Source organism: Bubalus bubalis, chromosome 2, assembly GCF_019923935.1.
Source record: "Bubalus bubalis isolate 160015118507 breed Murrah chromosome 2, NDDB_SH_1, whole genome shotgun sequence".
NCBI classification, from domain to species: domain Eukaryota; kingdom Metazoa; phylum Chordata; class Mammalia; order Artiodactyla; family Bovidae; genus Bubalus; species Bubalus bubalis.
The window spans coordinates 41076766-41101442 of record NC_059158.1 but is presented as its reverse complement, the minus strand read 5'-3'; the positions used below and the strand labels follow the sequence as shown (position 1 = coordinate 41101442).

The 24677-nt window shown below is 52.7% G+C and overlaps 1 protein-coding gene across 2 annotated transcripts in view; it reads right to left on the bottom strand.

Moving 5' to 3' along the window:
* Positions 1–23615, bottom strand: part of CPNE5 (copine 5) — a 103315-nt gene extending 79700 nt beyond the window's left edge. Inside the window, exons 1-3 of one of the 2 annotated variants that reach the window (XM_025270803.2) lie at positions 22858–23615; positions 7545–7585; positions 5755–5801 (exon numbers count right to left, since the gene is read on the bottom strand). In XM_025270803.2, coding sequence (XP_025126588.1) covers positions 5755–5801; positions 7545–7585; positions 22858–22952 — 183 coding nt within the window. In that variant the 5' untranslated portion in view covers positions 22953–23615. The remainder of the gene's footprint in view (positions 1–5754; positions 5802–7544; positions 7586–22857) is intronic. The other variant, XM_006050414.3, reaches the window with a different exon arrangement.
* Positions 23616–24677: the final 1062 nt, after the last annotated feature.

Here is a 24677-nt window from a genome sequence, read left to right as displayed (position 1 = left end):
GCCAAATGACACATAACAGAGGTAACTGTAAAACCTCGCATCTAGATTCAAAAACGCAATTGCCAAATCTGAGCTAGAGGAATTCTGTTCGGATAGCAGCCCATGTGAAAAAGATCCAGGAGCCCCAAAACTCAGTATGAAATAAGTCAAAGACATCTGTCGAAGAGGCCAGTGGAATTCTAGACAGTGTCGACAGACATGTAAACCTTGGAAACAGACCCACAGAATGCACGATCGTCTAGTCCAAGACCCGGTGAGGAGACAGCCAACCCACGGTGCTCTCAGCTAGAGAAGGGGACAGAGCAGGACACGCACTTTGGAAAGAACACTGACAACAGACATGTGTTCCAGAAAGTGTGCCCAGACTGGCAAAGGGACAAGAGACACTTAAATAAAGAACGACTTTGAGAGAAAGGGTCACATTCTAAGTCTGCCCCAAAGCAGACTAACAGGGCCCTGTGAGCTGTCCTCAAACACTGAAAGAACACGTGGGAGAGAAAACCAGCTTATTTTGCACAACGAGTATGGAATTAGGAACAAGTGGAATTTTGCCCTTTATATATAATTCTATTATAGTTCTGACGTCATGCTCAGAAACTCCTTTCACATTAACCTCTCTGTGCTGCAGTTTCCTCCTCTGTTAAATGGGGCCAATAATAATAATAACAATGATGCTGCGGCTACCTCTATCATGGGGTTGCTGTGAGGATTAAATGAGTTACAATGGTAAATGCTTACATCAGTGCCAGGGTCCATCACTGTTAGCTAAGTGTTTGCTATTAGCGTTACTACTGCCGTTATTGTGGTTTTTGTTACCTCCCTGAATTGAAAGGGGGCTCTGGCCATAGACAGTATCTAGTCCCCTTCTGTGTCACCAGCCTCCATCCCCCAGCACAGAGCAGGTTGAGTTAAAGTTATGTGGAGGCTCATGTCAAGATGCTCTGAAGAAGATCATCCTGAACATTCAGAGATGAACTGTCATTCCCAGCTGGTGTTAAGATGTTTAACAGGCTGAGGTTGCTCAAAAATAGACTGAGCACTCAGGCAGGGCCGCGTGGGCGTGGTGGCTGGGGCCGCATGCCCTGCGGGTGGTGTGGGTCAATCATCGGGGGACACCCTCAGATTCCATGATACCCATCTCCTCCTTTCCCAGGGGCCCTCAGCCTGGGCAGCCACCTGGCAAGGGAGGGGCAGGGATCACCCCCATCCCTACACTTTTCAAATGGGGACCCGCACACAGCCCCCTCTTCCTAAGTGAGAGCGTTTCTGGGACTCCTCCTGCCTGGCCATCCTGCCCTTCCTGGGACATGCAGAAGGCCCCGGCAAGCCTTGATGCAAATAGTCCTCAATTTCCTGGGCTAAAATTACATCTTGAGTCAATTTTCATAAAGTGCAGTGACAGATTTAGGTGCTGGGAAGATGGAGCTTTCTCAGAAGGCATTAAAATGACCCAAACAGTTAAAATCAGCTGGAACTCCACAGCCAGGGGCTGCGAGAGCAGCTTTCATCCTTCTGCGGCCTTATGCAAACAGGGGGGTCTGGACCCTGCCTGGAGAAACTGCGGTGCCTGCACTTGATACCCTCCAGCCATGGCACGAGTAGCTCTCGGCCAAAATCCAAGCTCATGCAGAGGCATTTTGCAATGAAATGTGGAGCCATGCGAATGGGTTTGTGTTTACCAGGGAAAGCAGTCTTCCATAGCAGGGGCCACTCCATCGAGGTGGGTCTGGATTATTCTTTAACCTCTCCATTCCTGATATTTTCCTCTGCAGGTCACACAAAGAATCAGGCAAAGCAGTAGGGCCTTCGATGTGTTTGAGGGAAACGTCCCTTCTCTAGAAGTAGCTTGAAGCCTGTGTCCCAGGGTAGCCCATTGACAGAGCTCTGCCACCCTCGCCCCTGAAGGCTGGACATGGTGCTGACGGATCCTATAAACAGGATCAGCCTCTCTCTGACATTCTGACCCTATGAGCCAAGCGCCAAGCAGTCCTCAGTCTGATGGTCATGAGCTCCCTTCAGCTGCCTCTCCCTGTATCTTACCCACAACACCCCTTGAATGCCAGCCTCACGCATTCACTCGCTGCCCATCTGGGTAGTCTCTGTCTGCCCCTCTGGATGCACTTCAAGCCCTTCCCCACCCTGCTCTGTGCCTGGAAGGCCAACCTGTCTGGACTGGATCCGCAGCCCCTGCCCCAAGTCTCCCAGGAGGTTCCCCCAAAGGGAGGTGAAGGCAGGAGAGCAGAGGGTGGGGAGAGAGAGGGTGGCCGGGCTGACTTCACACCTCCACTGAGGGCCCTGCCCTGGGGTTCCAGGAACCACCCCGGCCTTCCCCTTACCGCCTCAGGCCTGGAGAGCTCCCACTGTTGCCAGCCTCTGCGATTCACCAGCCCTCGTTGGTTTCCTTGAGCCCCGCGCACTCCTTTATAAATAGCCTTTTATCATATGTCTCGACCACCCAAGACCTAGACTGGCCTGCTTACTCCCGTCCCCTCCAAGCCTGTGCTTTCACCTCCATCTTTGTTGTTGGGCCCTTGCAAGCACCACGTCTCCCGGCTTCACTGAAACCCAGCTTCACTCAACTCCCCCAAGTGGACGCTCCCGCTGCGCTGGGGTCGAGCACCCCAATTCCAACAGCCGAGGCCAGTCCCCCTCCTCTACAGGACGAGGAGGGTGAGCCTGCTGAGCCCCAAAGTTTCTTCCAACCCTCAGTCTCCTCTGATCCCTGTCAAGCACCCCTTAGACAGGTGACTGGTGTTTAGGTTCCAATTGCATTTAAAAACCAGAATGACACCCTGACTGTAACGTTCTCTCCTCTGAACGCCCATTCTGTTCTCATCAATACCTCTCATCACATCCTCCTTCCGCATTATTCATGCATGGGGATCTCCCCTTCCAGGCTGAACACTCCCCGTTCCATCTGTGTTTTCGGTGAAATTCTTCTTTTGGCCTGTCTCCCTCTTTCCCTCAGCACCTCATAGATGCTTCCTATTGTAAATATTGACTGAAGAGGGACCAGTAAGGCCCAACAATCTGGCCGATGCTGTACAATAATATTTACCAAACGATGACTATACAGCAGGCACATTATAGCCACCTTGCCCTACAACCATCACAGGCCTATGAGGTCGGTGTTATCCCCATATTATCTCCATGTGTGGAAACACAGAGGCTAAGAAATTTGTTCCAGAAAGGGCTGGAGCCAGGAGTGAACGCACAGGTGTATCTGACTCCAAGGCCTGTCTCCTTTCCTCTGTTTCATCCTGTGGTGTGTGTGATAAGAAGATGCAACGTGGGCACTTTGCTATCAGTTCAACCCTGTCGGTCCAATGGGTAAGACTCCATGCTTCAGTGCATGGGTTCAGTCCCTGGGTGGGGAATTACTATCCTGCATGCCCCAAGCATGGCCAAAAAAAAAAAGATGCAACGTGGACAACTGGGGACCCTGACCCAAATGAGACAAGCCTCATTACAGAGTGTAATTAAGGGTTCGTGGAGCAGCGCTCTTCCAAAGAGGCCCATCCAGACTTTCCTGAATGAATCACTGAGATGTTAGGACACTCCTGCTCTCTGTGAAGCTCCGCCAAAGGCCTCAAAAGTAATGAGTTAATTTAGGATAAACAATTCCCCTGCAATCTGGTTTAGACTTTAACTGGTTTAGAGTCTTGGAGAGGGCAAAAAAGTTAACAATAGCCCAGGCCCTGGGGAAATATTGCCCATACATTTTATGGGTAAAATTTACCCACTTCAGCCACTTGCTTCTGCCAAATCTGAAGGAGGGAGAAGCAGAGAGCAGGACAGGTGATGTTCCGGCCAGTCCACCAAAGAGGAAGCGGTTCATGACTTCCTCCAGAGTTCATGACTAAGAGTCTGAATTACTGAAGCTTTACTGGCCTGGCAGTCTCTCATTCTCATCAAGCCACCGGGGAGCCCCACCCCTGGAGGCTCTTGGCTTTTTGACTTTTTTTTCTCGTGCACCATTCCTTTCCTTCCCTCTCTGCAGGCCCCAGGGGCTAGACCTGTGTCCCTCTGCTCTTTGAAGCTGCCTCTGTCCCATTGGATAGAGCGCCAGCCTCTCTCAGTGGAGACCCCAAGCCAAGTCTCTATTCAGAGCCCCGGGCCTCCTCCCTCCCTGTGAAGGGCACAGGTGGGGCTGCCAAGGTCAAACCCCTCTCATCCCATCCTGGATCCTCTTCTGATCGCCAGGAGCGAGCTGAGTGTGCACAATACAAAGACCACAAAGACCACGGGAAACCACCTCTGGATAAATTCACCCCCACCTCCTCATGGAGGTTCCACCCCTTCAACCATGGAAGAAAACATTCTTCACCTCCCAGACTTTCACGCCATCCTTGTTTGGCCAGATCCTCTTCTCCAAGAGTAAGGAGGTCTGCTCCTTCTTTGTTCAGACAGGAGCCAGGGGCTACCAGGACCCTCCCCCTCGGCCCGTTCCCCCTTTTATCCTCTGCACCTGAAAACCAGCTGGCATGGAAGGTGTGAGGGAAGAAGGAAGCAGAGTTAGGAAGGGGACAAAAGCTGCCACATCCTTGCTGGCCTCTGTCACCCGCCTTTTTCCTAATCCAGTCACTCCTCCAACAGCCATTTAACACCTACTGGTTTTATGGTTTATAGTGAAAAATGATAGGGAGGCAGGACTTCCCCGGGCATCCAGCAGTTAAGACCCTGAGCTTCCAAAGGAAGGGGTGTAGGCTTGATCCCTGTTTGAGGAACTGAGATCACACATGCTGTGGGGTGTTGGCAGGGAGGAAAGTGGTAGGGAGGCAGAATTAAGCAGGAAAGTGCATATGTGCTGGAGAGGTTGAAATGTTAGAGTGGGTAGCCAAGGGAAGGCCTTGATGGGGTGATGTCTGAGTCCAGATTTGAGGGAATTGTGGAGGGGGCCACATGAACATCTGGGAAAAGAGCATCTGGAGAGAAGGAACAGCAAGTGCAAAGACCCTGAGGCAGGAAGAGGCAGGCGTGGCTGGAGTGGAGTGATGGAGGGGATGGGCAGCAGGGGATGGGTCAGACAGCTCAAGGAAGTCAGACCCCATGGGGCTTGGTGGGCCACCACAGAGACTGCGGTGTTGCAAGAGCTGCTGGAGGGCTCTGACTAGAGGAGGGACAGGGTTTGTCTTGGGTTGTAATAGGATTCCTCTGGCTTTTGGGTGAGGAATAGACTAAAGGTATCTAGCACCCGCCCACTAAAAGTCTCTGTGGTTCTTGACAGTAAGCCCTTCAAGTCTGCCCTCTCCTTAGAGTCCCTGTCACCAGGAGCAAAAGACACTTGGACTCTGGGGGACAACGGAATTGAAACAAGGCTGGAAACGTGGTCATCCTGAGTTATGGCAGAGCTGGGAATTCAGACTAAGGAGTTGGGAGTTGATTCAAATCAGAAGGGAGTCACCTAACTAAAGCCACGCTCACTCACATTAGTCCAAAACCCCAGGAAAGCCGCTGAGGCGGCGACTCAGTGCTAGATGCTGTACCCACGCCTCAGGCCACGACCCTGGTGGGCCGGGACTCCCTGTCTCCCCAGTCAGACGGGGGCTCCCTGAGGACAGGAACTTTCTCACCACCTCGTCTCTTCTTGCATCAGCAGGGCTAAGACTCTGCATGCCTTACTATCTTCGGGAGCTGAGATGCTGGAGTTGGTAATAAGTCACCAGGTGGGAGGACTCCAGAGTTAGATGAACAGACGGACAGACCATCAGGGACAGGCTGGCGTTTCCAGGGTGGGAGCGGGGCTGTACCTACCTCCCGCCACTGCTTGTTCTCCATCCCTTGAGTATACATGACGCATACTGTGAGGAGAGGAGAGAAAAACGGGTTAACGCTCCAGGCCAAGAGAAGGATGTGCGCCCCAGATGGGGAGGGCTCTGGGGGGTCAAGCACCTCAGGACACTCCGTCTTGGTTAGCCTTGTTGGGTCTGGGTGGGGGCGAGGTCAGCTTGGAGTAGGGGGCCTAGAATATAGGGGTCTGGGAGGAGGGTCAGGCCACTCGAGCCTAGGCCAGAGCAAGTGTGAAGTGTGAGGCGGGTGGACAGGTGGGCCTGAAGGAGGACTGAGCGGCAGAGATGTGGCAGGAAGGGGCATCTGAGACTTGCCTGTTCCTTTAGAGCCCAAGGCGGCCTCAGGAGGTCTATTGTTACCATCAGCCCCACATTCCTGATGGGGAAACTGAGGATCAGAGGAGGCCAATGACCTGTCTGAGGTCATATACTTGAGTGGCTTGCTTAGAGCTAGAACCCTGGGCTCCAAAACCAGTGCTCATGCCCCTAGGCCACAAACATCGCACTGGTTTCCCTGGGACTGAGACCTTCTGGCCCCAAACACCCTGAGCCCTCCCCACCCGCTTGGTTGTGTTGAGGTTTCACATCCTCCCGCCCCACCAGTTCTCTTTCTGCAGACGGCGTCGGTGAAACATCAGACAGCCTTGATGTACGGGAACAGTGCCTTGTACTTGGTAAGCACTCAGTACTGGCTCCCGTGTCGGCCAATGTAGTACTCTTAATGCCATTGTTAACAAAGGAAACCATAAACAAAACAAAAAGGCAGCCTGTGGGCTGGGAGAAAATATTTGCAAACAATGCGACCCAACAGGGCTTAATTTCCAAAATAGACAAACAGCTCATGCAGCTCAATAACAAAGCAAACAAGCAACCCAATCAAAAACTGAGCAGAAGATCTAGGTAGACATTTCTCCACAGAAGACATACAGATGGCCAATAGGAATACGACAAGATGCTCAACACTGCTTATTATCGGAGGAATGCAAATCAAAACTACAGCGAGGTGTCACCTCACACCAGTCAGAATGGACATCACAAAAACGTCTACGAGTACCAAGTGCTGCAGAAGTTGTGGAGAAAAGGGAACCCTCCCACTGTCGGTAGGAATGTAAATTGGTGCAGCCACCATGGAAAACAGTATGGCGGTTTCTTCAAAAACAAAAACAGAGTTGATGTAAGACCCTGCAATCCCACTCCTGGGAATATATCTGGAGAAAACTCCAATTTGAAAAGATACATGCACCCCAGTACATGTACTACAGCAGTATTTACAACAGCCAAGACATGGATACAACCTAAATGTCCACGGGCAGGGGAATGGATAAAGAAGATGTGGTACGTATATTCAACGGACTATGACTCGGCCATAAAAGAGAATGAAATTTCGCCATTTGCAGCAACATAGAGATGGTCCTACTGAGTGAAGTAAGCCAAACGGAGAAAGACATATATCATATACTATTTATATGTGGAATCTAAAAAATTATACAAACGAATTTATTTCCAAAACAGAAAAAGACCTACAGACACAGAGAACAAATTTATGGTTACCAAAGGGGAAAGGTGGTGGAGAGGGATAAATTAGGAGTTTGGGATTATTACTATATATTAAATAGATGAACAACAAGGTCTTACTGTAGAGCACAGGGAAGTATATTCACTATCTTATAATAAAATATGGAAAAGAACAAAATAAACCAAACACAATGCAGTTGTTATTGTTGCTACTCTTACTACTGTCAGAGCAGGACTTACGTGGGTCAGACTTGGAGAACATGTCTTTGTCCAAAAGGTTCCTGAAAGACGGGGAGAGAGCAGGAGTTAGCACAGCCCCGGGATCTCAGGGGATTCAGGCTGTTACTGAGACCCAGAGGCAGCCTCAGGCTTGGCTTCAGGCAAACAGGAAGCAGGAGGCTCCTTCTGCATGGTTTCAGTTCAGTTCAGTTCAGTTCAGTCGCTCAGTCGCGTCCGACTCTTTGAGACCCCATGAATTGCAGCACGCTAGGCCTCCCTGTCCATCACCAACTCCCAGAGTGGTTTAGTAGGGCTCATTAGAGCTGGGTGGGCCCACGAGGTTGCTCAGCTCAGCCTTCCTAGGGTACTTTGTGCTCCCTACCTCTCACCCCCACCACCACGCACTCCTGTGGACCCCAGGACCCTAGCTTGCACAGCACCTCGCTCTTGGGCCAAATCCCGACTTGCCCAATGTCCTAAAAATTCTGTTCTAGAAATTCTCCTTTTACCACTTCTCTGTCTCTGAAAAAATAAAATGAAATCAAGCCATCAAAAACTTCTCCATTCACTGTTCCATTTTCCCAGGGCTCTACTTAGAGCCAGTTGACTCTATTATCTCCCCTGTGCCTATGGATTAATTAATGACACCTCCCAGGAGATGCAGACTCATTTGAACAGGGCCCTTCGGTGATCAAGGTCAGAGCTCACACATGGCCCTAACAATCAGACTTGAAGTCATGCAGTAAGATGATGGACACAACAGGGGATTCCGTGGTGCTCTCCAGGGTTCACTCCCTGGTTGGGGAACGAAGCTTCTGCCAGCAACGTGACATGGTCCACAACAACAAAAAAAGATGATGGACACAGTGTTTGGGGGCAGAGAGACAGGTGTGGATCCCCCTCCCTCCCTGCCTCTGTGCGATCACAGCTCCCACTCACTGAGCCCCATGCGCCGCGCTCAGTGCTGGGCAAATATTAGCTCCCAGTCCTCTCAGGGTCCTGCAAGGTTGGTGCTGGGGAGGCAGGATCCCATCTAACAGGGCAACTGGGCAAGGATGTGCCCTGCACGCCTGGCATCCCTCGCTGCACAGTGACCTGCGGTCGTCCTTGTGCAGGACACAACATGGCCCGATGGAAACTTGGTCTCCAGCCGGGAAGTGACCCCACATCTCTGGGCCGGTTTCCTCATCTGTACAATAGAGAGGCTCGGCCTTCCCTCCCTCCTCAACCCTCAGAGTTCCCATCCACACCCCTAGTTCCTCCTGCTTCTCTTCCAAGGGCTCTCCCAGGTGGACAGAGTTGCAAATAACCAGGGAGTTGACACTCCCCGGGGCAGCCTTCAGCCAGTGATGGGCAGGAGTTGGGGCATCAATGCCCAGTTTCCTCACAACCCCCTGGGGATCACTCTGTGTCCCACACAGTCCCCCAGAGGGCCCCGCCGGGAGACCTGCTCCTTGAAGACCCTTGTTGACTTGGGCAAGGGGTTCATTGTTGAAGGGGCTTCCTGTGAGGCACCCCCCACCCCGCCCACCTGTTGGTGCTACTGACTCCTTCCTACACTGCCCTAGAGTCCCACTCTGCCCTTGCCAACCACCTCATCCATGTCCCACCTCCCTCTCAGATGTCCCTGGGGGTCTTGTCATCCCCCTTCTCCACTCCCATGCCCCACTCCCCCACTACAGACCCCTTGTACCCTTTCCACAGAGAGGAGAAGCCACAGACACAGGGCTATGTGGCTTCCTGCCAGCCAACTCCCAGTATCAGAGCCGGATTATCTGTGATCAGGTAACAGATAAACCTTCAGGATTATCCCTTCACCTTCTCCCTGAGGAGGGGGAGACTGAGGCCCAGGGAGGGACAGGGCATGGCCAGCAGTGGTAGAGCCAGAGGGGTCTAGAAGGAGACCTTCCCCCAAGTCACCAACACTGAAGCCATCAGCAGAGACAGCCTGTCTGGACACCTTGACCCACAGCCAGCCCCACCACCCACACCCCTCACTCTGAGGTGGGAGCCCAAGACCAACCAACAGACAGACTGACAGGCGCAGCAGCCTCCTGGGGACAGCACACAGCATGCTCTGCTTCCAGGGAGGCCCAGACTGTGCTGGTCCATCATTCCAGCTCTGGTTCCCAACAGATTCCCATCCTCTGCTCCAGTCTCTTCACTCAGGGGCCTTGCCCCGAAGGTAGCTACCCTGCTAGCCCTCTGGAACCCCAAAGGCATAGAACCCCTATGTTGGCCCCCACTGCCCCTCTACCAGAACTGCTCCCAGCAGCTGTCACTTTGGAAACCATATGATAAACCTCCCAGCCCTCTGCAGTGAGCATCAGCTGAAACGACACACTCAGGCAGCTCTGAAAAACAGGCAGGAGGAGCCACAGGTAAGACACCACCTATTTTGGCTCAGAGGTTAAAGCGTCTGCCTCCAATGCGGGAGACCCAGGTTCGATCCCTGGGTTTGGAAGATCCCCTGGAGAAGGAAATGGCAACCCACTTCAGTACTCTTGCCTGGAGAATCCCATGGACGGAGGAGCCTGGTAGGCTACAGTCCACAGGGTCGCAAAGAGTGGGACACGACTGAGCGACTTCACTTTCACTTTCTTTCCACACTGAGGTGGGCTGATCTGTTCCCAGGTGGACCCTCTCCTCCTCAGTGTGCTAGATTCAGGGCAGGAGCATTGGTCTGGAATTACACAAAATGCCTAAATTCCAAAGATGACTCTGCAATGGTGGAACCTGAGGCGTGGCGAGAAGCTGGAAAGTCATAAAGTAGGTTGAGGGGTGGGGGAGTAGGGGGACTCTTCTTCTCAAGCAAGTGCTGAGGTTTATCTTTGAATTCTATAATGAAATTCTGTAATTACATAAAATCCTAGAATGTTCAAGCTAGAAGGGACCTCAGAGGTCACCTTTTCTAATTCCTTTATAAATCAGGAATGTGAGACTCGGAGAGAAGGCAACTGACTTCTAGGTATCCTTCAAGTTTAGCTGGAACTCAGGTTCAGTCATGTCTAGGTGAGAGAGAGTCAAACTCTGGATTCCAGCCTAGATATGGCCATATGTGTGTGTGTGTGTGTGTGTGTGTGTGTGTGTGTGTGTGCACGCGCGCGCGCATGCATGCACATGAAAGAAAGAGAAAGTGACTGAGAGAAAGAGACACAGATATGGAGTTTTATCTTCCAAGAGAAGCAGATGGGGCCGGTCTGGGCGATGGGGATTCTCCTGGTGAGCACACCCGGTTGGACTAAGAACTAGAACCCAGCCACCTAGCTTCGGTGGCTCCCTGCCCAGTGACCTTGGACTCTCATTGAGACTTAGGGTCATCCTGGCCATGGCCCTGAGGTTAATGCAAACCTGCTTCCCTCTGTTCTGTTGAGATTATCCTTACCCTCCTTCCAGAAGCATTCCTATTCATTCTAAACTCTGCCTTCCCTGGACAGACACTGACCAACAACTATTTCCTCAGAGCTTTCTCTGGCCTGTACTGTGCCATTCTCTGGCTTGTAGGACCCATGACCATACTCGGCACACCCTGGACTGCAAAATCAGGGTGCCTCTGTCTCCCACACTCCAAAGGGTTGCAAAGAGTTGGACACAACTGAAGTCACTTAGCGCACACACACACTGTCTCTCACATGGGGCAGCGACCCCAGCGCTGCTCCAGGCCAACCCAGCACTGGACTCAGAGTAGGGCCCTGGCAAATTGAGTGGATGAAGGAAAACCAAAAGGAATGGCCAGACGGGTGAGCGAGGCTCTTGTCTCCCCACAGGGTCATGCTCAGGGTCGGCCCCTGTACTTCCACTTAGCTGCAGAGCCTGATGGTTAAGTGTGTGGGCTGCAGTCACACGAGCTTGGTTCACATCCCCCCTCTGAACAAGTTACTTGCCTTCCTTGTGCCTCCGTTTCCCCATCTGTAAAATGGAGTTATAAATAGCTCCTCCTTTAGAACTGCTGTGAAGCCCTGGGACATAGTGAGGCTCATCAGACAGTTTAGTCATCATCAGCATGGTGCTGAGCACAGTGGTCACTCTCCTGGTGAGCGCTCAGGTTCACTTGATGACAAAGGAGAGACAGGAGGAGCAACACAAGCCACTTCTACACTTAGAGGTCCAGGGAAGCCCATCCCATCATCTACATTCCCAGTTTCCCACTGGGGCTGATGCACTGAGACCCCAAGGCTCAGGCATGGTGAGTGACTTGCCCACAGGCGCAGGGGTAGTAAGAAGCCATGGGGTAAAAAAAAAAACAGATCCTCTACCATGAAGCAGGGCTCAAACTGCAAGGATACAAAGAGACCAGACCACAAGTGCTTTTCTCCAGTCTTTGGAGAACTCAAAGAGACTTTCTTTCCAACAGGCAAAATATATTTTTTTCCCCCAAAGCATAAAATACTTCAGCTGTCCAAGCTGCAACCTAAAGTTTGGCTTCTTTTGTTCCTTAAATCAAGGTCAGGGAGCCGAGGCCAACGCTCTTTTCCTCACCGCTCTCCCCTCAGAATAATTTCTGAAACAGCTGCAGGAAGAATGACCATGCCCTGGGCGGTGAGGGGAGAAGACCCCAGCAAAGACAGAAAGGCCAAAATGAGAATTCCTGCCAAGTACTAAAGGACAGAGCCTGAGAGTGACACCCTCCCGAGGAGGGGCTTAAAAGAGTCAGAATAGAAGGTGAGGCTCTCTGGTCAGAAAGAGGAAGAGACACAGGGAGTCTCTTCTGTGGAAAAACAGCAATGCCTCCAGGAAGCTACAATCTGAGAGGGGTCACAGCCCTGCCCTCAGGAAGCCCCATCCGAGGGGAAACAGTCTTGCCTCAACCAGCCTGAATCTGAGAAGAAGCACAGCCTTCCCTCAGGCAGATCAGATCTGAGGAGACAGAGCCGGGTCCTCAGGGAACCCCAGTCTGAGGGGAGACACAGTCCCACCTCAGGGAGCTCCACTCTGAGGGGGGACACAGCCCTGCCTCAGGGAGCCCCAGTCTGCGGGGAGACACAGCCCTGCCTCAGGGAGCCCCAGTCTGCGGGGAGACACAGCCCTGCCTCAGGGAGCCCCAGTCTGCGGGGAGACACAGCCCTGCCTCAGGGAGCTCCACTCTAAGGGGGGACACAGCCCTGCCTCAGGGAGCCCCAGTCTGAGGGGAGACACAGCCTTGCCCTCAACCAGCCCTATTTGAGCAGAGACACAGTCCTACCCTTAGGGAGCCCCAATCTGAGGGGAGACATAACCCTCCATCAAGGAGCCTGAATTTGAGAGGAAACACAGCCTTGTCTAGCAGATACCAAATCTCAGAGGATACTGGACCCTGTATCAGGGGCCCCAGTCTGAGGGGAGACACAGCTCTGCCCTCGGGGAGCCCCAGTCTGAGGGGGTGGGTACATTTCCTCTGACCTAAATTGCTGGGTGAACTGATTATCACATCTTCAATCTTTAAACAAAGTCTATGGGCTTCCCAGGTGTCTTAGTGGTAAAGAATTGGCCTGCCAATGCAGGAGACCCAGGAGATGTGGGTTTGATCCCTGGGTCAGGAAGATCTACTGGAGGAGGAAATGGCAACCCACTTCAGTATTCTTGCCTGGAGAATCCCCATGGACAGAGGAGCGGGTTACAGTCCATAGGGTCGCAAAGAGTCGGACACAACTGAGCGACTGAGCATGCATGCAAACAAAGCCCATACATGCTCCATGGATTTACTAGCAATGACTCTTGATACAGAATAAGGAAACACTCCAAGAAGATGTATCTCAGCTTTTCTTGACTGTATGTCCCTAACTGAGGTCCATGAACCCCTTTAAACTATTAGCAAAATGTGGCATATTGATCGGTATGGACGCATTCTTCTTCTGGAGAGTTTTTATCACATTCTCAAAGAGGTTCATCAGGTTCAAAAGACCAAGGAAATATGGTTTAGTTTCTTTCCAACAGCGTCCTTAAGCATCCCTGCAACCTCTGGCAAAAAGCTGGTGGTGATGAACGTATAACTTGCATCTTCAATGCTGGGTCCAGAAACCAGCTCTTCCCGTGTATCTAGGACCTCACTTAGTCTGCCTGTGCCTCGGTATCCCCATCTGTAAAGTGGGAGTAATCATAGCCCCTCTTTCCTACAAGTTTTCTAAGAATTAAGACTCATACATGCAACACAGAACAGTGTCCCACACACAGTAATTTGCTATTCAGTGCCTGGCATACAATGTTATTGTTGCTCAGTTGCTCGGTCATATCCAACTCTTCACAACCCCACGGACTGCAGCACATCAGGTTCCCCGATCTTTAGCATCTCCCAGAGTTTGCTCAAACTCATGTCCATTGAGTCAGTGATTGCCATCCAACCATCTCATCCTCTTTCATCCCCTTCTCCTCACATCCTCAATCTTTCCCAGCATCAGGGTCTTTTCCAATGAGTTGGCTCTTTGCATCAGGTGGCCGAAGTATTGGAGCTTCAGCTGCAGCATCAGTCCTTCCAATGAATATTCAGGGCTGATTTCCTTCAGGATTGACTGGTTTGATCTCCTTGCAGTCCAAGGGACTCTCAAGAGTCTTCTCCAAAACCACAATTTGAAAGCACCAATTCTTCAGTGTTCAGCCTTCTTTATGGTCCAACTCTCACATCCATACATGACTGCTGGAAAAACCATAGCTTTGACTACATGGACCTTTGTGGGCAAAGTGATATCTGTGCTTTTTAATACGCTAGCACACAATAAGTGCTCACAAAAGCCCTGTGCAGGATAAGGTGTCTTGTAGGGACTCCTTGTGTTCTCCCCTCTCTGTTCCCTAATTGCTGGGCTTAATTAGGACCGTGAGCACCCACATGTCCTCAGCCCATCACTGCCCATCTCCTCATTGAGGAGAACAGACTGAGGACAACTGAGTCACTATCAGGGAGAAACAGGAATCCTAAAGAGGCTGGAGAGACCCCAGAGCTTGAGGGGCCTGTTAGAAGCACCCTATTTCTCTATAGAACAATTCAACACCAAACATCTGGTCAACCCCCAGTAGGCAGTGGGTGCAAGAGGGCCACATTAACCATGGATATATGTGCATGCTTAGTCTCTCAGTCGTATCTGACTCTTTGCGACCCCATGAACTGTAGCCTGCCAGGGTCCTCTGACCATGGGCATTCTCCAGACAAGAATATTAGAGTGGCCATGCCCTCCTCCAGGGGGCCTTCCCAACCCGGAGATCAAACCCAGGTCTCCCACATTGCAGGCAGCTTCTTTACCATCTGAGCCACCAGGAAAGACCAAGAATACTGGAGTGGGTAGCCTATCCCTTCTCCAGGGGATCTTTCTGATCCAGGTACCAAACTGGGGTCTTCTGCATTGCAGGCAGATTCTTTACCAGTTGAGCTACCAGGGAAGCCCAGTCATGGATATAACCTGCACCAAATCCTTTGTTGGGTACTTAACCTATGATACCCTATTCACCCTACATATCAATGCAGGGAGACAGACACTGTCTCCTTTTATAAGGAAGGTAGCTGGGGCTGAGGTATGCCAGTGTCCCCCAGCTTAGCTGGAACACTGAGATTGAACTCTGAAGCTGGAGCCCATTCAGAGGTGCTATGGGGAGGCAGGGGTGCCTGTGTTACCAAAACCCTGGGTCTCCCAAATCCCCACCCCAGCCAGCAGTGCCCCTCACATCTTCACTCCCCGATTTCCTGTCCCCTAGCTTCATCAGGGCTGCTCGCAAAGGAACAGCTGAAGAGAACTGGAGGGCTTTCCATCTCTCCCTGCTCTGCTCCCTGTCCTAACAGGCAGAAGTAATCTCAGGAAAGGCAAGGAGGGAGCTGGGGAGGAGAGGGACCTTGGCACCCAGCCCCTGGCACTCGCCCATCTCCCCTTTCAGATCCTGTTCCACACGCCCGTGCACTGTCTCCGTGCCAAGCAACCTCGCCAAGGTCTAAAAAGCAATTTTCACATGGCTTAAAGAGCTCTCCTTCCTGGAGCCATTTGCATTTTTGTTATTATTAATTATTGTAATAATTGTCCCTCCTAAGCTGCGTGACCGAGGAAAAGAGCCTGAGCTCTGCCTCAGATCCATTCAAACTAGAATCTCCACACTGACACATGGTAATTTCTGTGACCCTGAACAAGCTACTTAACCTCAGTTTCCTCACCAGTGCATGCAGTCATATACCTGTCCTGTGAAGCTGAGAAGCCAATAGCTTACAATAGAAATGTAGGCAGCACTTCCTTATGCCCACTCCTGTCCCATTCATCAAATCTTAAAATTTCTCCTATTGGGAACTTCAGGCCTATGCAAGGCCAGCAGAGAGGACTGTGGGAAGACAGAGGGGATATTAGGGGACAGAGGCACTTTGAAATGTTTTGGAATCAGTCTAAGTCTTTTTGTCTTGACCAGGAAACTAGCAGAAAAAGAGTTTGTCAAGAGTCCAGCCAAGCTCTGCTTAGAAAATCAGTCCCCAGTCACTTAACACTGGCTGTCTACTAAATGCAGGAAAATCTGAGGACCCCAAACTCTAGGCCCCTTTTAGCCTCAGGGATCTCAGGGAACCTATGGATCACTTGGAAAGCCTCCTCCTTGTGGCAGAGGCCATGGCTATCCAATCAACAAATATTCCTCACTTTCTTCCTAACAGAATCCACACTGGTTCAGCTATCTGATGCAGCTGCCCTGAAGTCAGAAAAGGTAGGCTCCTGTCCCTTGTTCCTGTTGACTGATTGTGTAACCCCAACAATGTATACACTGAAATATCACCCCTCAATGTGCTGGTATTTGGAGACGAGGTCTTAGGAAATAGTGTTGATTGAGGTCATGAGGGTGGGTCCTTCATGATGGGATTAGTGCCCTTATAGGAAGAGTTGGCTCTAGCTCTCACTTTCTCTTTCTGCCATGTGAGAACAGTGAGAAGGTGGCCATCTGAAGCCAGGAAGAGAGTCCTCACCAGAATGTGACAACCTGATCTTGGACTTCTGTCCTTGAAAACTGTGAGAAACAAATTTCTCTTGTTTCAGCCACCCAGTCTATGGTATTTTGTTATACCAGCCCAAACTGACTAATATACTGGTCTAGGGGTGGACATGAAACCTGGCTCTGGCCACTGAGATAGAAGGGAAAGTCTGCTGAGAAATTTTTGAGAAGGATTGTGCTTTCTAGATTAAAAAAGAGCTTTTCAAAGAGAGGTCTTTGGCCTTATGTCTTGCTTCTTGTCTTGGGATGCTGTTGTGATGCCTAGAACAGAGGCAATTATTCTGTAACAATGAGGTCCACCTTTTGGATGATGACAAGATAGAAGGGCAGTTGGGTGCTTAGGCAAAGTGAGCAGACAAACCAGAACTGAGAAGACCTTCCTACAGATTCCCTGTGATTTAAGAAAAATAAATGTATTTTGGGTTTGATCCACTATCAGAATTCCTGTTACTTACAGCCAAAGCATTCCTAACTGAACCTGATTCCTCTGTGCCCCAAAGCTTGTTCCACCTATTCCCCTCACCTCCTCTCCACTCTCTCTCTCCAGTGGTAGGCCATCTCTAGCAATGGCCTTAAGTCTGAGCAGAAAGAACAAGGGGCTGGGAGAGGACAGATGATAAGTTGCTACTTTATAGTCTGGATGCCGTGGAAGGCCAGCTGCCATTCTGTGACCCTCTCTGGCCTCTGCTTCCTAGGGATTCCTCTGGGTTTGCCGCTTAGAATCAAAGGCATCACTGAGCAAGAAGGCCTCTTTCATCTCTGGAGATAGAGTACCTACTTCTTGGTTTCATCTACCATGGTTGGAACCCAGGCCCTACTGCAATCCTCATCATTGGACACCCTAATCCTCAATGTGAAGAAGCTCTCAAGGTTTTGAAGTCTGAGGAAACTGGATTTGGATCCCTTTTTCTGAAACACACTAATGGTACTGGTTCCTGAACCTGAGCCCTGATCTTCTAATCAGCGAAAAGGGAAAATACTACTATTTAGTTCACAGGGTGGTTGGAAGGTTACAAAAGATGCAGTCATTGTGGTAGGCGGAAACTCAAGATGGTCCCCAAGATTCCCATGCCTGCTGTACAAGCCTGCACAATCCCTTCCCCTTGAGTGTGAGTGGGAATATGATAGGATACTCACTCCTGTTACTTTATATTAAGTTGCAGACTCTGGAGAGATTTATCCCATTGGCTTTGAAGAAGCAGGCTGCCATGCTGTGAGAGGCCCACGTGGCTAGGACCCGAGGGTGGCCTATAGGAGCTAAGAGCCCCAATCTGACAACCGAAAAGTACACAGGGCTTTCATCTTATAGGTGCAAGGAATTAAACTCTGCCAACAACCTAAATGAGCTTGGCTTGGACCCCAAGCCTCAGATGAGATCATAGCCCCTGCTCACACCTCGATTTCAGCCTGGGGAGACCCAGAGCAGAGAAGCCAGCTGTGCTGTGTCTGGGCTGCTGACCCTACAGAAACGGTAAGATAATAAATGGCCATTGTTTTAAGCCCTAGGATTGTGGTGATTCGTTATACAGCAATTGAAAACTAATAAAAATCTGAGTTTGGACCAAATTGCTATTTGGGTAGGTTAAAAAACAGTTGAGTATAGGCAACTGCATGTGGTTCAGCCTAATACAGATGTTAAATGCCTAGCATGTAGTAAGCACTCAATAAATCCCACCGTTATTATTCCCCTGGCTCCTCTAAATGGTATCTTGACATATTCAGTGGCTGGATATGTCTCTTTTCCCCAGCACTGGCTCTAACAGCTGCCACACTGCCCCCAGGCCCCCTCCTTCGCCAAAACCACCCTCGCCCTGGCTGTCAGAAGACAGTGTTCTGAGCCCATTCACACGCCTTCTGAGAGGCTGAGGGCACCGCTCTGGAGCTAGGCTGCCTCTCGAGCCCTAGGGCAGCAAAATGCCAACCTGAACAGAGAGCAGAAAAGAACATCTCTGGGGCAGAGGCAACAGCTGCCACCAGCCCCACGTCTGCTGCAGGGGCATGGGCAGCCGCTTGAGAGACCCCAGCAGGGCTAAGCCACCGCCCGCCACTGGGCTGTCCCCTTTGCCTGCCCTGCGGGTCTCAGGAATCCCACCATGTAGAACTAACTGTGCATTGCTTCTGCCAGCAAGACCCCTGGGAAGTGCACAGGTTTCTGTTACATAAAAAATGCAAATTGCCCTTTCTAACCAACACGCTGGTCTGGATCCCTGCATCAGATGAGGCATAGAGAAATAGTGGGGGCCTTGGGAACAGGGCACTGGACAGATGAGGTTTTATGGGTTTTTTTGACAGGTAAGTTTTGATTGGGTCTGCAGGGAGACTACTAAAGTCAGGAAAGGTCTGAAACAGACCGTCAGAGGAGGGAGAAGCTCGTGGCTCACATTTTCTACGATGTCTGCTGGAATCCGTTTTCACAAACCATTATTCCCAAAACAACTCCTCAGAGTCTCTAAATGCACACCGTATGTCAAATATATGTCAATAAAGCTGGGAGTGGGGGAAATAGAATTTCCTAGATGGATCAGATCTCCAAGACCCACACAAACCAGCTATAAAGACAGATTTTTATTTATTTTCAGGTGTCAAATAATAGGCACATAAATTACTATTCCTGAATTAATCCATTTAATCCTTCTACTGTGATAGGGATTATTACACTTCCTTTACAGATGAGGAAACCATGGCCCAAGTTAAGTATTTTACCCAGGATCACAGGGATTGAACCCAGGCAGACAGACCCCACAGACTCATGGTCTTAAACACTGAGCCAGACAACCAGAGGCTTTAAAATCTTTGACCCTGAGTTTACCAAAGAAGGAGAAGGGAGGGACGGAGGATGAAATGGTTAGATGGCATCACTGACTTAATGGACATGAGTTTGAACAAGCTCCGAGAGATGGTGAAAGACGGGGAAGCCTGGCGTGCTGCAGTCCATGGGGTCACAAAGAGTCGGGCGTGAATGAACAACTGAACAACATTACCAAAATTGGTAAAAACAGTTATTTGGGAGTAGACAGTAAAGAACCTGCCTGCAATGCAGGAGAACTGGGTTCAATCCCTGGGTAGAAAAGATCCCCTGGAGAAGAGAATGGCAACTCACTCCAGTATTCTTGCCTGGAGAATTTCACGGACAGAGGGGTCTGATGGACTATAGTCCATGGGGTCACAAAGAGTTGGACATGACTGAGTGATTAACAAAAACACACATACAGAGACTATAGATTAGCCCAAGAAATACCAACACAAAGAACCAGGGGCTGAAACATGTCCATCCCACGGTGTCATCTGCCTTCAGCAGAGGCGTGGGTGGGCGTCCACTGTGATCCTGTGCTGGGGCTCACAAGTGTCCCCGTGCCAAGCAGCTTGGCTCAGCTAGCAGTGTCCTAGGATAGGCATGGTGCGGGGTCAGTTCCTCCCTCAGGCAACAGCAGAGACCTCCGAGGGCTGCAGGGGTGGCAGGGGCCTTCCTAAGAAGCAGAGAGGGGAGGGAACTAGCTCCCAGGACAGTTTCCAGTTCCTTTGAAACACTGGCCCCCTCATCCTGAGATGCCTGCTCTGAAGCCCTCTGGAACTCAGTCCATCAGCACCTTTGCCTGCCCTACTATTCCGTGCCCCTGCCCACTATTCCCTGTGACCTAGATGCTCAGGGCAGGGGCATCCCATAGCCTCCTCCCCCAGGGCTCAGTCAATGCTGACCATGGAATGCAATGGAAGAGGCCAGGACTTCCAGTAATTGGTGGCCATGGAGTATAGAATATGCTGGAGAAAGCCATTCTGTGCAGCTCTCCCTCCTCCCCCTCCTCCTCCTTTTCCTTTCTTCTCTCTCCCTCTCTCAATCTGTTCTAGAAACTGGATAGTTGGACTTGGTTGAGGGAAAGAGACGGATTGACGATTTCAAGCCCACCCACATTGTGCTCCTTGCCTCCTCTCTGTTCCAGATGACTCCTCCCTTCACCCCTTCCTACCAGAACCCCATTTTCCCCACCCTCTGGCTTCAGGGAGGGTGGGAGAGCAGGGCCTGGGTCATGCCCCCATCCCCAGCCTGATATCCCATGAAAAGGAATAAGCACCAGGGTTGATCCCAGAACCACATCCCCCAGGAACTCAACTGCATCCCTGGGTACCACCTAGGCCAAAGGTTTGAGTCTTTGAACACCTCTACTTTCAGAGAGTAAACAGGAGGGGCCAAATGCTACTGCCTTACAGTAATCATTGTAGCTATTTATTGAGCACCTACTGTATGCGAAGCAAGTGGAAAGCAGCATGCTGGATGCTTCATGATCCTCTAGTCCTGTAATTCCTCCAACAGGATTTACTGAGGATCTGCTACGTGCCAGCCACGCTTCCAAGCACGTGAGCTACCTTGGCAAGTAAGGTTTCTCAATGAATATGGGACCTCCTAGGGCTGCAGGTGGTTTGCACTTGACAAATGGGACAAATCGAGGCTAAAATTTTGTCCCAGGTGGTGGAGCAGATTCCATCTTAAGGTGTCTGATCCAAAGCCACGGTGCCCTGTGCCCTCTGCCTCCTCTCCCTGCCCTGGAAGTAGAGGGTTTGTGAATCTGAGTCAGAGTGGGGACTCCCACTTCCAAAAAGAAAAAAGAGAGAAAGAAAGAAAAAAACAGTTTACTTTAGGGGAAGAGGAATGAAGTCTATACAACCGAGATGTCTTCAGAGGTTCCGGGCTCAGTATGCGAGAGATCCCCTGGCCCAGGCTGAGTGCTCAGGACTCAGTGGACACCTGAGGCAGTGATTTGGGTTGGGTGTCCCATGGGTGAGAAGGATGGCTGGAAGTGGGGAGCATAAGGCTAGGCTTTTCAGGATGGGGGGCGGGAACATAAACTGGTAGAAATGAAGACTGGGTGAGATCTGATGGAGAAGGTGCCGTTCAGAAGCTCTGGGGTGAAAAGGACCCCGAGACAGCTCTGACAGGGGCATGACTGAAGGCTGGGCTGGGAAGGAGCCTCAGGCTGTATGCCCGCAGGGGAAGGAAGGGCGGGCTGGGGCAGCTGTGGATGGCTGAGGAAGTGAGACCCGAGCTAACGGGCCATCAGGAATCTCCCAGCGGAGTAATGACAAGATGCAAATGGCCTTGGGAAATGATCCTGACAAAACTGTGTGTGGGACCATGGGGCAGAAACGTGGGCGTTATCACAGGAGCCCCCAGAAGGGCCTTAACACGAGGGGATAGCAATGTTCCACCGCATCAGCTCTCACTCCTACTCCCCTAACCCCCACTCCTGCTCCCCGAATCCTTCCTCTTTCACACCCCAGCCCAGCTCCTCTGGTTCATCTACATACATCTCCCCAGGGCCACAACTTGGGAATACAGGGTTGTGGGGGGGGGCGGGGGGTGCCACGAAGGTGGGTGGAATGTCCGACCAAAGAGAGGCCTAGAAGAGGATGGGGCAGGCGATTTGGGACAAGTGCGCACCCAGGACCCCAGAGATGCTGTTGGTCACTCTGGGCAAGGGAATGGCATCTCCTGCAGAGGTGGGGTCTGCACTGACCACAGTGTTCCTCACAGTCCCCACAAGGCAGTGACCCTAAGCCAGCCGCAGGGTGACTGCACTAGGGGAGACATCCCCCCCTAGCCCACCTGTGCCCCTCACTGCTTGGGGCAGCCTTCCTCTCTGATGGAAGAACCTGGGGAGACCCAGCTCCGATGCCCTCCCCCCAGTGACTCCCAAAGCCTGTGTGACCTGGCTGAGGATTTAGGGGTGGGAGCCCACAAAAACTCCCCTCCCTCCCCTGCTGGACTCTAAACTTCCACACTCACTGTCCTAGTCCTTTGGCTTAAGATTTTATACCCCAGTTATTGTTTTTTTTAATGGTGTCACTTCGAGTTGTTAATCAGTCATCCACAGCTCAGCATGAGTGAGCCAATCTGATCCTTTCCCGAGTTGGTTTTGCTATTGGAGGTGAAGAAAGGCTTTAGGATCCTGGGGTCTGCAAGGTGGGGGGAGGGAGAGAGGAGAGGGTGGAGCTGGGGTGAAGGAGCGGGGAGAAGACAGGGAAGGAGGGCGCAGAAGGCAGAGGCTGGGCACGCCTGGGAAGGATGAGGCAAATCCCTCTCTTCTCCATTTGGGGAGGGGACGATCAGAAACAGACGGCGTGAAGACCCTGCTGTGTTCGTTCACTACCTTCTTCTCCCACCTCGGGCTCCCGGATCCCTACCCCCCGCGTCTTCTTATCTCCTCGCAACATCAGCCTGGTGTGCAAACTTTCCCGGATAAGACCCTGAGCTTGGCTTCCCATTCCGCCTTGGCCACCCGTGGCTGGGCATGGGCTCTTGCCCGACAGGCAGAGGGGCGTCCTGGAGACGAGCACGCTCTGGAAGGGGGCGCACGGAGGTAGACGGGGCTCCGGCTCCAGGGGCGGGGCGGGGGGACCCAGACAGCGGGCGGCTCACCTGCAGGACACGGTGATCTCCACCTTGGTGGCCGGGATGCTGCCCGCCAAGGAGTCGAACTCGCTCAGCGACGCCATGTCCTCGGGCTGTTCCATAGCCCACCGTGCCCCCACCCCAAATTAGTCAATCCCTGCGCGATTCACGCCTCCTCCGGAGCAACGGAAACCCTGGGCTCTCCCCCCAACTCCCGAGCCGGGGCTGGGCGGCAAAGGGAGGAGAGAGGAGAGCGAAGAGGGGGCGTGGGAAGTGAGAGAGGGAAGGGGGCGGAGGGAGCGGGGGCCGAGGAGAGAGGAGGGGGTGCGGGTGACGCCACGAGGAGGCTGGGGACCCAGTGTTGAGGGGCAAAGCGCTTAGGGAGCTGGGGCGCAGCGGGGAGAGGCGGAGGGGCCCGAAGCCAGGGCGCCGGGAGGGACGCGCGGAGTGGTGGAGAGAGCACCGGGAAAGGGGCGGGGAGCTCGGGGTGGGGGCAGAAGGGGTGCAGGAGAGGGAGAGGGGGTGTGGGGGGTCGAGTGGAGCTAGGGCTGCGGGGGCGGCGGGACTCAGGCAACGCGGAGCGAACCCGGAGCGCCGGAGCTGCGGCGCCACTCGCTGGGTCTCCGCGCGGGCGGCGGCGAGGCTGGGGACGCTGCTCCGAGCGCCACCTCCTCGGCTCGGGCTCTGGCTCTGGGGCGCCCGGGCTGCGGGAAAATCAAATCTGCCCGAAGCCTCCGCCTCCCGCCACCCGGGGCGGGCCGCTTGCTGGGTCCGTGAGCGCCGGAGGGGGCGCCCGCAGGGGCCGGGGCGGGGCCGCGGGCGGGGTCTGCGCGCGAGTGTGTGTGCGAGCGTGTGAATCTGTGTGTGTGTGTGTGTGTGTGTGTGTGCGTGTGGCGGGCTTGGGGACGCGGTTCCAGATGCTGGGAGGCTAGGGGGTGACGGCTAGAGATGGTCTCGGCCGTGCGCGTCTTCGTCTGCGCCCGTGCTCCACTCCCCACCTCCCGGAGGGTCTCGGTACCCCGGGAGCCAGAGGGATGTCTGAACCTAGGAGCATCTGTTTGGGAAGGGTCTCTGCGGAGCGGGGCTGGGGAGGGATCTGTGCACAGAGACAGCATCTCCCCCAGAGGTTTGGGGGGGGGGGGTGTCTCTGCTGAGGGTGCGCCCCAACGCGGGGGAGGGGGCGGGTCTCAGTCCAGAAACAGATTTTACATCTCCTGGGGAAGCGTGTGGGGCCGACCCCAGTGCCTGGAGGGGCGGCCTCAGTGAGGGTCCTTAGGCCTAGGCAGCGTGGGTACATGGGCGCTCCCCTATCCGCCCCTGCCCCCGCCGGGCCTGGCCACGCGGAGTCGGCCACTTAAGCCACGCGACAGAGCCCTCCCCATCCCCGGCCCGTCGTGACCACACGGCTTAGCCAGCCCCCGGGTCTAGAAGCTTCCTCCAACCAGGCAGAGGGCGGCCCGAGCTCTCCAGGCTTCTCTGCAACCTGCACCAAGTAGGCGCCTGCTGTGTGTCGGGCTCTGATCGCAGGCAGGGGAACGAGGAGAGAGTCGAGGCCCCTCTCTGGCGGCCCCCCTTCCAGCCTGGCCGGTTGTGGTTCCACTCTGCCGGGGTCTAGCCCTCCTGGATAAGCCCCTGGGTTTGTAGCGCTGTAGCGTCTCTCCAGGGCTTCTCAGAGAGACTCTTACCTAGGAAATCTCCCGCGGCCCCTCCTCAGCCTGAATCTCAGCTTTACTAAGCTAGAACCCCCTCTTCCCCATCGCCCCGGCATTTAGAGCCGACGAGCCTCTCTGCCCGGGAAGGGTCCTGGGGGGATCAAAGCCTGAGACCGGCTCTGGGAAAGCCGCGCC